General features: G+C 36.1%; 1 protein-coding gene across 3 annotated transcripts in view; it reads right to left on the reverse strand.

Annotated features, from left to right (window-relative positions):
- PTPN3 (protein tyrosine phosphatase non-receptor type 3) overlaps nucleotides 1-13822 on the reverse strand; it is a 259615-nt gene that overhangs the window by 76328 nt on the left and 169465 nt on the right. For 2 of the 3 annotated variants that reach the window (XM_075585952.1, XM_075585951.1), the window contains 2 exons: nucleotides 8120-8207; nucleotides 1127-1215 (listed from right to left, as the gene is read on the reverse strand). In XM_075585952.1, coding sequence (XP_075442067.1) covers nucleotides 1127-1215; nucleotides 8120-8207 — 177 coding nt within the window. The remainder of the gene's footprint in view (nucleotides 1-1126; nucleotides 1216-8119; nucleotides 8208-13822) is intronic. The other variant, XM_075585953.1, reaches the window with a different exon arrangement.

The following is a 13822-nucleotide window of genomic DNA, read 5'->3' on the forward strand; positions in this document are numbered from 1 at the left end:
TTTAGAGAGATCTGTTATAGGTAATATGTTTTAGACTCAGAGGACAAACACCCGGGTTCTTCATAGATGTAAATTCAGTTTACAGAGCTTTCAAAGTATCACAAGGAAGCATTAATACCATAAAGAACTAATATAGATAAGTGAGTTCGTGTGCCGTGCTTAAGTGCTCTCTCATGGGTGTTTTTGTGTTGCTTTTCTGATATGGTGATTCTGTGGTGATTCATCCTCGTCTAGGCCTGGTTTGAATTTTCAAATGTGTCACTGATTGTGACTGTTTGGTCACTAATGAGATTGACATGTATAATTATTTTCAACACCTAATCTTAAAAAAAAAAAAAAAATCTTGATTGTGCCACCTTTGTTATTTTTTATATGTATTTTTGTATGGTATATTTTAAACCAGAGTACAGTATAGAAATGAACTGCTTCTTTATTTGAGGTATGTTTATATATTCATGAAGACTGCACTGCTCAGATTGTGGGTTAGTGGACATAGATTAACTTGCTGACCAAAAGCAGGGTTACCAACCTTTAAGCAAGATAAATAGGGTAACATACTGTACACGATTACTGATGATGTCCACTGTACAACAGCATTCTGCTTGGAATGACAGTGGTGTTGGGTGAACACAGTAGCACATTTTTTTTCCCCTGTTGATATCAATCTGTAACATCTTGATACAAATGACTGGCTGATTGCCTTCCAGCCTCTCTCCTGATTCCTTCCTCTGTACATCTCCAAACCACTATACTCATAATACTAAATTCTAAACTCAGTCAAAAACATAAAGGGCCATATTCACTACGTGGTGCTATTCCATAAGATACCTTCTAGCACTGGAACACACTTTTCAGCCCATTCAAGATGTCTTCCAGCACTAAGGTATCTTATGGAATTAGTAAATATAGGACACAATCGTCAAATTCAACCAGTTTGGCATTCCACATACATTCAGAATAGGACCACTAAATGTGACACAGTTGGAAATCCTACGTGGGTCATCTACTGAAGTCTCCCGAGTGCAAAACTAGAGCAAAGCCAGGAGACGTTACCAAGTAACCCTCAAGTTCCAAACAAGCCCAGGACAAAGTGTTTGATTTGTAGAACATACGTTAAGATACTAACCAGGGATAGAAACTGGTGCAGATACATTTTCTATATACAGCTATACCTCCTGAAGCAATCCCAATTAGTAGATCTAAGTTATGGAGATCCTGAAAAAAAAAAAAAAAAGGTCATACATTACAAAAACCCTCTCTAATGGTTTATCATATTTTATATCTCAAATGTTTGCATCAATATAATATCAGCTGTCGGGATGTATAATATGTTTATGTTTCATTTGTTTAAATGACCCTCTAATATAATGTTTGATGACAGCATGTTCAACTCAGGATATTTAAAAATGTTTAAAAATCAAGCAAAATATATACAGTATGTACATTTGGATTTCTATAAAGAACGGAAAACACAAATGTGCAATGTTTTGTTCTTTTCTTATTTAGTTTGTTTTCCAAGTATAAGTGCAAAATACAAAGGCTAGTAACTAATTTACATTTGAAACTAATTCTGTTAAATTAATAAATGCCAGGAGCTCCACCATACACAAACAAATGCAAACTCAAGTTATTGGTCTATTGTCACAATTACAATCTACCCCTAGTTCTTTTTTTGCAAGGTTGTGTAGGTTCAGACAAAATTGATTGACTTATCAATAATGTACTTATTTTATTGCAAGACATGCTGTTACTGTGAGTAGCAAAATTAAAATACAGTACATCCTAAAGATTTTGGGATATATGCTTATTATTGGTGAAAAGCTAAAAAAGGAATGATGTGTTGAATCGCTGCTGGTAAAACAGAGTGAAACTAAAAATATTACAGACATACAAAGTACAAAATAGGGGTATGTATCAAAGTTTACTGACTGCAAAACTGGGTCAAAAATACTGCATCCAATTTCCCAAAAAAAACTTCCCATTGGTTTCAAATATATATTTTTTTTGTCTTCAATAAATCTGGCAGTTTTATTTTTAACCCAGTTATGAAGCTGCAAGACAAAAAAAATATGATAGATATAGTATAAAGATTAAAAGAATGCGTGCTTGTGGTAACTGGAATTCTACCACTTGAAAATCATGCACTTTGAATCTAATCTCCCCATCCTTGTGACTCATGGCATGATAATAATGCTTTGTATTTATATATATAGTACATTTAACTTCTGTATCACTTCAAAGCTCCAATTCAGAAGCATTTATAAAGGATGAATTCAAACGCATCCCGATTTATGGCTCTTTGATCAGCAGCACCATTATTAAGATGTGACACTTTTGGCACTTTACTAATTTTACAGCAAAAATTGCAAACGTCCAGTTCTAATAAGTTTGCAAACAAAGCTATTAGACTTCCCTACCTTAGAGTATTATTGGTGCATTTGTAGCAACAATATATATTTTTGGTGAGTTGGCAAAATTAGGTTTAGCTTTCACTTGAAATTCGATTGATCTAAATTAGCATTTGCCAGTACATTATTTGCTCATCTGCTGTTACTGAGGAAGAGGAGAAAGAACAAGAACTTTATTACATAATTACTGTTCTGTTCAACGAGACAAAGGCATAGAAAGTCGATTATATGAGTAAAATGATGTGGGCTTTTGGTAGAGCAGAAATGAACTCCGAGCCTGGAAAACTCAATCCCACTAGATGACACAACCTCACAATGTAAGACTGCACGTACAGTAAATCTCTTATCATAAGGAAAACGTGTAGGTTGTATTATAAAAACTAATTGTGATCTTTATCAATTACAAATATTGTATAGGATTAAAACGAACCTATTCAAATGTGCTCATCGCCGACTCAACAAATATTTCATTAGTATTTATGATACAAATTACAATGACAATGGACAGAAGAAGGTCACTGAAAGACGGGACCATAAACCTCAAACTGGAAGGCACTCAGGGTGTGAATCACAAATCAGTCTTTAATACATAGCACAATACAAACATACAATAAATGTCGCCATTAAGATTAAAAATACAAATAAAAAGTGTTAGCCCGCAGCAGCACGTCAACACGTGAGCGCGACAGCACGACAGGACATGAGCATGTCAATATGCCAGCACGCAATATAGGAAGCATACCAGCAACCAAATACTGTACACTATCCTGCCTACACGTGGGTCTTCTGGAATTAACGGCATAACAAGGACGCTGTACATCACTGATAGCATACTCTGACTCCATTCTGAGGTTCTGTACTGTACATCTGTGAATATTGCTGCAGATCAGGACATCTGGCTGTTTTTCCATGGAGGACAGACTTGCTACATGCTACATCTCAGATAAGGAAGCTTAAAGTGTACAGTGCAATAACCTTTTGTCCTATTTCCACGTTCGCAGAGATTTGCAATATAGCGGGTTACTTACATACCATGTTTGTGTGTTCACCAGATCAATATTCTGTACTTCACCAGTGGCTATTAGGCCGTCTAGGTTCATATTTTCTTTGAACTCCACTTTGTGTTCTACATCACTCAGTACTGGTTTTCTGGGGTTATCCCTCTATTGCACCTACAGTAGGCTCAGGGCTCATTAGATTAGTACATCAGCACTTCGTTACATTCTGTGGTTGCCAGTATCTGGCACTTCACCTTTTTCGGCGATTCTGTTTGAATTCACGGAGTAGGGTTCCTTGACCAGTTCACACCTGAGGGAGCGTTTTAGGATTACTTACAATTACGTGCTGCTGCTTGTTGCTGATACTTTTTTAGGGGTTTTAATATTAATGGCGACATTTATTGTATTTTTCTATTGTGCTATGTATTAAATACTGATTGCTTTGTGACACACACCCGTGTGGAGTGTATCACAGGAGTGCCTTCAAGTTTTATGAGGTTTATGGTCCTGTTTTCTGATGATCTCCTTCTTCTGAACATTAAAATTATTTATACATCAGAGGAGCGACACATTTACTCTAATATTTATGTAGCTATAGGGTTAACCTTAGATAATTGTTACTGGTGCAGGTCCATCCCTTGTGTTGTACAAATTCTAATTAACCCACACAGCCCAAAACTGTCATCATATTACACTTTTTGGTAGACACATCCAACCTCATTTAGCAAATATTAACATGGACTCTAGATGGTGCAATTTAATCATCTTTGAAAATTGCATTCTTCCCCAACTATTTTGATTCATTAGCCAACAGTGAGCAGCGTAGAAGTGTGGTTTCATAATCAAAAAGAAACAGTGTGCACAACCAGGGTTGCCACCACTCTGGGTTTGACCCGGAGACTACAGGTTTTGGCCACGTATCTCCGGGCTACGGGTTTAACTGAAAAATCTCCGGCCGGCGGCGTCTCCCCCTGCAAGTCCCGTCAACATGGCGTCACGTTGTCAAATGGCTCTGCGTTGCCATGACAACGGGACGCTACGTGAAATCACGTCGTGTCACGTTGCCATGTGATGTCACGTATTTATGGCCACACGCGCCATTTGATGGCGCAGATCTATGCTAACTGCACCTTGCAGGAGGAGATGCCGCCGCTAATGAAGGTAAGAGAAATAAATATATAAATAAAATAAATAAATGTTAAAAAATTTTTTGCAAAAAGTCTTCGGGTTCACCTACAATACAAAGGTGCAACCCTGGCCACAGCAGGACTTTTTTTGCCTTTTTACAGCAAATATAGTGTATAGCAATGAATGGAACAAAGAATTAAAGAGTTAACAAGAAAACACCAAAAGTATGAGGGTCAGTGAAAGCATTCCATGTTACTGCACTGGTATAGTCAATATACAAGCAATATTCCTTGCTTCACAAACGATACCTAGTTCAGTTTCTGAAATACATTTTAGCATTTTGTTTTTACATTAAATTTATGTTCACAGGAAAAACATAAATTATATCCAAGGCCCAAACAGTTCCCCAAGTGTTTTATGAACTAACATTTCATGGGGGGTAATTCAACTTCAATTTTAATGCACAACACATTTTGTTTGTAAACATTTCTGTAAACCTAGCAAGTTCATAGGTTAACTGGCACCCACTCTGCTATTTGTAACATGAGGGTGCCGTACTTATCAAATTCCTGGAAGCAATCCCTAAGGGAGAGGCACCTTGTATTGCATAAGTTATTTGGCAACCATAATTTAAGAGGCATTTTATAATTGTAACAATCTCTGTAAATAATAATAATAATAAAAAAAAAATCAGTATAGTCCCATTATCAAAAGCACATATTAAATACAAATTTGATGGTGTGGAGGCACAGCAAAACATGGATTCCTTTTCTGAATGCAACAACTGTTATGTGAAAACAGCATTTGCTAAAGTGTTTCCTGATTAAGGGTTTTTGATACCTAATTATTGTTTAGTGTAAAGAAGGTAAAACCCTGATTAATATTGATAATACTTTATTCTATGCGTTACGTTGATACAAGCTTTCGACCTGTGTTCTGTAAAACCTTCTGGTTCGGTAGGAAGACTTTTGGTTATATTTAATAACTCATAAACAGTATTATAATGCTGAAGTGTTCTATATCATATTTGATGCAGAAAGATGTTCACTGCATAAGAATATGCTTTTAGAAGGCTCTGCAGTTCATACCATGTTAATTACCAATGTCTTAGAGCAGCGGTTCTCAACTCCAGCCCTCAAGACCCAAGCCCGGTCAGGTTTACAGGATATCCCTGCTTCAGCACAGGTGGTGCAGTCTTCGACTGAGCCACTGTTTTAACCAACTGTGATGAAGCAGGGATATCCTTAAAACCTGATCTGCTGGAGGGTCTTGAGGACTGGAGTTGAGAACCCCCGTCTTAGAGGGATGTGATGAATACATATAGATAGTGTAGGATCTCCTCAAGTTAAATACAGTAGGTGAGGTTTCTACTATCAAATATACATTTAAAATACATTTTAATCTAAAATAATGTAAGTGTATTTTGTCTTCATTCGAGAGGCAAATTGCCACAACCAATTTACTCAATCAGTTTCAGTTGACCTGCCAAGTACGGGTCAACTGCAGCTACTAACACGAAACTGCTAGATTCTGAAATACAATGTCTACCCGTGTTCTCCATTAAACGAGCTCTCATTTGGAAGTTTCAATAAGCAATAGAGATGTAATAAATTGCGATCACTTAGCTACATACTGTACTGTAACAACATATTATTTTAATGCCGAGTAGATTATCAAATATAGGCATAAAAAACCCCACGAATTACGAATAACAAAAGAAAAACCAAGAAATATAAAATACTCACTGCTCTTATAATCTTTGACATATAGCCCCAATTTAGTTTAAAAAATGTAATGATTATTTACAATGCCGGAAGTCTGGTATCACCAGAGTCCCACCAAACATCCGGGATCCTGACCGTGTGAATGCTTGGGTAACAATCACGTGGTCGAGTCAAGTTACTGGGTGACGTGAACAGAGAAGGAGGTTTTCCTCTGGAGCAGTGCACGTGATCTATCACTGGAGTGCCAGCTCGTGACAATCAAGGAATGCTAGTACAGTAGGAAAGTCAAGCAATGCTCAAAGGATTTTTTAAACATAAAAAGATACAAATGGTACTGCATAGTGGGGGGAAATATTGGTATGGTACAAAAGGATGCTCTCTGAGATTCTGGCAGCAGGGATGCTATTCTCTTTGAAGTGGGGGAATAGAATTTGAATTGCTGGAGGACTTCACATAAGTTTTCTTGAAGAAGTACATTTTAGGGCATCTTTGAATGCGTGAAGGGTGGAGAAAGTCTGGTATTAAAAGTTCGGGAGTTCCGCAGTTGAGGTGCAGCCTGGGGAATGTCTGGGAGGAGGTTTGAAGGGATGAGTAGATGAGGAGGTTATTGGAAGAAGGATGAGGACATGTGCAGAAGTATTTGCAGAGGAGTTCTGAGATGTATGGAGATGTTCTGAGATGTATGAATGGAAACAGTGTGGTTAAAGGTCTGCTCTTTTATTGCAGCTAAAGCAGATACGGACCTGTACACCTTTGTACCTGAGACCTAGAATCTCGAGTCTGATTGTAGATGAGGAGTATCTAGTAGAATGGCTTACAAAAAGGAAAGGGAAGAATGTTGTGAGATAAATTAGAATTCCAGCAGCATTTTAATTGAACTTGGTTGTGAAGAGATAACAATTGTCAAGACAAGACATTATCTAGCAATATTATGGATGTGAAGGCCACAGAATTTGGTGAAGGACTGTATGTGTGCAATAAAGGGAAGGAAGAAGTCAATAACGTCTACACACTGGGCTTTTTGGGAGAATTGTGAAGTCTTTAATGCTAACTGAAAATTTGAGTGTAGAAATTTAATTGGTGGCTGAGAAGGTGAGAAGTTCTGCTTCGAGTCAGGAGTCTGGAATGAGCCAATGGCTTTTTTTTGTCTATGCCCAATTGATAAATAATAGGGGGAGCCCATCTGAAAAAGTTAGGTTCGGTTTTCATAAAGAATCAGACTATGGATACAGATAGTAGTTTTTGCTAAAACATGAATATATATATATATATATATATATATCCTGCAAATAGTAGTTTGCCCACTTCAGACTACAAGGCATAAGAAAAGGCAGCATACAAAAGGATCAAAATTACATTGCACTAATGTATATGCAATTCTCCAAGCTTCATATCAGTTAATCAGAATAGCTAAATAAGGGAATCGATAAAATAATTTAATCCAGTGAAAAGTGGCGCATTAACTGCTAACTTGACAAAAATAGATGTGCCGTCCCATTTAGTAATTGAAGAGCTAAAGCCTGTTATTGTGAGGAAGAATGATTTATTAAAAGTGAAGTTTAAATTCTACTATTCACTAAGAGTGCAAACAAATGGGACACTGGCATCTCTTAATAAAACCTCTTCTAAACTACAATAATCCAATAACAAACAGCACAGAATATACAATACCCATTTGTTAGGATCTAATACAATACAAATCTCAGTGACTTTCTTGCTTACGTGTAACAATTTATATCCAGCAAGAATGTGCTAAAGAAGAACCGATAGAGATTATAATATATACACATTTAAATGTGGCTTCACTAACCTATCTACCTTTTGTTTTCTCAGCAGTAAAATACATATAAATCAAACATACTCTACCACTGTGCATTTCAACTCCATAGAATTCAAGTGTTCTTGCAATGTTAATGTAACATGACTCTGCTTCTGTCTGTCCAAGACCACTGCAAAAAAGAAATGAGAATATTTGTCAATAGGAGAAAAGTATGTATACAATGCAGTCTAAAACAATATTAATATGCTACTTGAAATATAGCAACATGTGTGTGTCACCTGATATCTTTGAATCCTAAAAATTATTACTTTGTTTATTCTACATAGACTTTCTTAAGGCTTCCTATCTAATGCAGCAACAATTTGAAATAGGACCTTACATTGTTACATACTGTAGTAAATGAGGTTGAAAACCCCCCCATTGAGTTCAACCTTTGTTACTGTAAATTTAAATGACGGAGATATAATCCTATATTTGATTTTACAGTATACTGATCACAAAAACTCCAGTGAAACCTTATCCAATGATGTCTCATAAGGAAAAAATCAATTCCTTCCCAACTTCAGTAATTGCAATCAGATTTCTTCCTGGATCAACATCTTTCTCATGTTTACGTATTTAGTATATCCCTCTATACCTTTCCCCGTGTCGCTTATACTGTCCTTGGGATGAATAGTTCTCTTCAAAGTTCATTGTATTGACCCCAAATATTTTTATATATAGTTACCATATCTCCTCTTAGAAGCCCCTTTTCTAATATAAACAAATCTAATTTAGCTAGGCTCTCCTGAAAAGTCCGACCATAAGAGGTTCGGGGCAATTTGATATGGCATACCTTACAAATAAACATAATGTTCTAGCACTGATATTGTCCAACCAAGTGATAAAATGAGTTAACTGTGTTTGCATTGAAATGTATATGCCATAGTCAAAAGAATGCCTTAAATCTGCATCAAATGTAAAAAAAATTATATGTATATATATATATATATATATATATATATGAAAAAGAAAAGAAAAAAAACAGGCGCACACCTAGTGCATTAAAGTATAACAATGTAGTTTATAGAACAATAAAAACAGTCAAATGCCCACTCACAAAAGTACAAGGTAAATAAACAGGTATGAGATAGGCTCTCATAAGCCAATACTGCCGTCCGACTCAGCAATGGTGTTCTTCTCCTGTGTGCTCTCCGCGTGGTTTCCTGCAACCGGAAGTGACATCCACCCGGTCGGGTGCCCCGCACAGGAAATCCCTTCGGGAACCAGCACCATCAGCACCCTGCTTCTGGTCGCTGCACCACCGGGGGAAGAAGGGATCCAAACTTCTGCTTTGCCTCTCACAGCCTGCAATAGTTCTCAAACCGCAGTGATAGTCTCCGTGGGAAAGTGACTCCTCTGTCTTAGACACGCCCTACGCATTTCGTCATCTATGATGACTTCATCAGGGGTAACCCATTGGATGTGCCTCCACAGTATTTATAGCAAGGATATTTGCATATATCAATAAAACAATTAAAGAGTTAATTACAAAGGTTCAACCAGTCTATTGCATTAATCATCATACAATGCCAATCCCAATAGACTGGTTATGAGGACCACACTATCTTTCAAAAAATGTGATCAGATTATGTTTGTACTTTCACAGGGTTAAGCTCAAATAATTAGAAATTTTGCAGAATAATGCTAGAAAAAATTAGATTTTTTTTTATTCATAAACTTAGTATGCTAATAACATTGTTTGAGTGGTTTTTATTTTTATTTGTAAATTGAATCTGACTTAGGTTTTAATAACCTCTTACAATAATCAAAAGTCAGATTTGATGACTAAGTAAAAAATATATGTTATATATAATCAAAAAGGTTATATAAAGAATTGGAGAATCTATTACATATAGAATAAACCAACCAATTTAACCCATTACACCATTAACCAGCAGCTTGGTTGCTAGGATATTAAATGGACTGAAGTTCCACTTACCAATTCTTAGTATATATACCTGGTGTTATCCATCAATTTATTTGCAGGTATATAGATTGCAGTTGGAGTCATTGGTGCAGCAAAGGTTGTTATTGAACAAGGACAGAAGAACCCTCAACATGAATAATGTAGTATTAGATGTGTGTGTAATATATAAAAATACATGTTAATAACCTATGTGATGTTGATAAAACTACCTATGTGTGAACAAATTAATTTAATAGAATATAAATAAAAAATGTGAATGTGAATAAATGTGTGTACTGTATGTAAATTAACGTGAATGAATGTTTTATAAGTTTAACCGATAGAATAGGTGTGTGATATTGGCACTAAAACTATTTATATTAATACTAAATAAAGTGAGGCCATTCGCGAACCGGAACAGACACATCCGCAATATGGTATGAACCATAGATAGATCAACCTACAATAGAGTTATTATATGTAAATAAATTTCTATTCCCACAATGTGAGTAATATTAGTCTCTAAAGATAACAGTATGGAAAGTTATATTATTAGACCTAACAAGTAACCATAGTTTAGAGGGAATGCTGTAAAGGACATAATTAGGGACATAATGACCATATTGACACAAGTACCATAGTGTGATCACCCGTGGAGGGTGATCCTTCGGAGGTCTGGTTTGAATGCTTTACAGCATTCCCTCTAAACTATGGTTACTTGTTAGGTCTAATAATATAACTTTCCATACTGTTATCTTTAGAGACTAATATTACTCACATTGTGGGAATAGAAATTTAACTCTCATATAATAACTCTATTGTAGGTTGATCTATCTATGGTTCATACCATATTGCGGATGTGTCTGTTCCGGTTCGCGAATGGCCTCACTTTATTTAGTATTAATATAAATAGTTTTAGTGCCAATATCACACACCTATTCTATCGGTTAAACTTATAAAACATTCATTCACGTTAATTTACATACAGTACACACATTTATTCACATTCACATTTTTTATTTATATTGTATTAAATTAATTTGTTCACACATAGGTAGTTTTATCAACATCACATAGGTTATTAACATGTATTTTTATATATTACACACACATCTAATACTACATTATTCATGTTGAGGGTTCTTCTGTCCTTGTTCAATAACAACCTTTGCTGCACCAATGACTCCAACTGCAATCTATATACCTGCAAATAAATTAATGGATAACACCAGGTATATATACTAAGAATTGGTAAGTGGAACTTCAGTCCATTTAATATCCTAGCAACCAAGCTGCTGGTTAATGGTGTAATGGGTTAAATTGGTTGGTTTATTCTATATGTAATAGATTCTCCAATTCTTGATATAACCTTTTTGATTATATATAACATATATTTTTTACTTAGTCATCAAATCTGACTTTTGATTATTGTAAGAGGTTATTAAAACCTAAGTCAGATTCAATTTACAAATAAAAATAAAAACCACTCAAACAATGTTATTAGCATACTAAGTTTATGAATAAAAAAAATTCTAATTTTTTCTAGCATTATTCTGCAAAATTTCTAATTATTTGAGCTTAACCCTGTGAAAGTACAAACATAATCTGATCACATTTTTTGAAAGATAGTGTGGTCCTCATAACCAGTCTATTGGGATTGGCATTGTATGATGATTAATGCAATAGACTGGTTGAACCTTTGTAATTAACTCTTTAATTGTTTTATTGATATATGCAAATATCCTTGCTATAAATACTGTGGAGGCACATCCAATGGGTTACCCCTGATGAAGTCATCATAGATGACGAAACGCGTAGGGCGTGTCTAAGACAGAGGAGTCACTTTCCCACGGAGACTATCACTGCGGTTTGAGAACTATTGCAGGCTGTGAGAGGCAAAGCAGAAGTTTGGATCCCTTCTTCCCCCGGTGGTGCAGCGACCAGAAGCAGGGAGCTGAAGGTGCTCGTTCCCGGAGGGATTTCCTGTGCGGGGCACCCGACCGGGTGGATGTCACTTCCGGTTGCAGGAAACCACGCGGAGAGCACACAGGAGAAGAACACCATTGCTGAGTCGGACGGCAGTATTGGCTTATGAGAGCCTATCTCATACCTGCTTATTTACCGTGTACTTTTGTGAGTGGGCATTTGACTGTTTTTATTGTTCTATAAACTACATTGTTATACTTTAATGCACTAGGTGTGCGCCTGTTTTTTTTCTTTTCTTTTTCATAGGTATCAACAGGGAGTAGTGATCCCTTTCAAACGGGCTGCCTTTTACCTGGATGCGTTATTTTGGAACAAGACTGTGTTTTTTAAGGTTTTTTACGGTTTCAATCCATTGGTTTTTATTTATTTCATTTTTAACATTTTTTATATTTTTTATTATTAAAGTATTAGTACATTGCTTTTAAACGTTAAATCTTTAGAATACATAGGTTTTTTATTTATATACCCATCTTTGCCACCCCATTGGTTGTATTTCACAGTTAGGTGTACTTCATCACAGTTTGTTAGGTTACAATAGAGGAGCTACTTCGGTTTTTTGTTCTGTTTTGATATATATATATATATATACACATATATACACACACACACATTAGATAAGTTATGGTGGGTGGAAAGGGTGACAAAAAACCCTCCACTGTATAGCATATACAGTACAAAATAAAGAAAATTGGACTCAGTAATAATATATGCACCTGGATTGAAAACTGGTTAAAGGACAGACAACAGAGGGTTGTCATAAATGGAACTTTTTCAGGTTGGGCTAAAGTCGTGAGTGGAGTACCACAAGGATCGGTACTGGGACCCCTGCTTTTTAACTTGTTTATTAATGACCTTGAGATCGAGAGCAAAGTCTCCATCTTTGCTGATGATACTAAATTGTGTAAGGTAATAGAATCAGAGCAGGATGTAATTTCTCTTCAGAAGGACTTGGAGAGACTGGAAACGTGGGCAGGTAAATGGCAAATAAGGTTTAATACAGATAAATGTAAGGATGCAAGATGCATTTGGGATGCAAGAATTAAAAGGCGACTTACAAATTAAATGGAGATATATTGGGGGAATCCTTGATGGAGAAGGATTTAGGAGTGCTTGTAGACAGCAGGCTTAGCAATAGTGCCCAATGTCATGCAGTAGATGCAAAGGCAAACAAGATCTTATCTTGCATCAAACGGGCAATGGATGGAAGGGAAGTAAACATAATTATGCCCCTTTACAAAGCATTAGTAAGACCACACCTTGAATATGGAGTACAATTTTGGGCACCAATCCTAAGAAAAGACATTATGGAACTAGAGAGAGTGCAGAGAAGAGCCACCAAATTAATAAAGGGGATGGACATTATAACTTATGAGGAGAGGATAGCTTATTTAGATTTATTTACATTAGAAAAGAGGCGTCTAAGAGGGGATATGATAACTATATACAAATATATTCAGGGACAATACAAGGAGCTTTCAAAAGAACTATTCATCCCACAGGCAGTACAAAGGACTCGGGCCATCCCTTAAGGTTGGAGGAAAGGAAATTTCACCAGCAACAAAGGAAAGGGTTCTTTACAGTAAGGGCAGTTAAAATGTGGAATTGATTACCCATGGAGACTGTGATGGCAGATACAATAGATTTGTTCAAAAAAAGGTTGGACATCTTTTTAGATGGGAAAGGTATACAGGGATATACCAAATAAGTATACATGGGAAGGATGTTGATCCAGGGATTAATCCGATTGCCAATTCTTGGAGTCAGGAAGGAATTAATTTTTCCCCTTAATGGGGTTTTTTGTTTGCCTTCCTCTGGATCAATAAGTAAGTATAGATATAGGATAAAGTATC

The sequence above is a fragment of the Ascaphus truei genome, chromosome 2 (genome assembly GCF_040206685.1).
Source record: "Ascaphus truei isolate aAscTru1 chromosome 2, aAscTru1.hap1, whole genome shotgun sequence".
Taxonomy (NCBI): domain Eukaryota; kingdom Metazoa; phylum Chordata; class Amphibia; order Anura; family Ascaphidae; genus Ascaphus; species Ascaphus truei.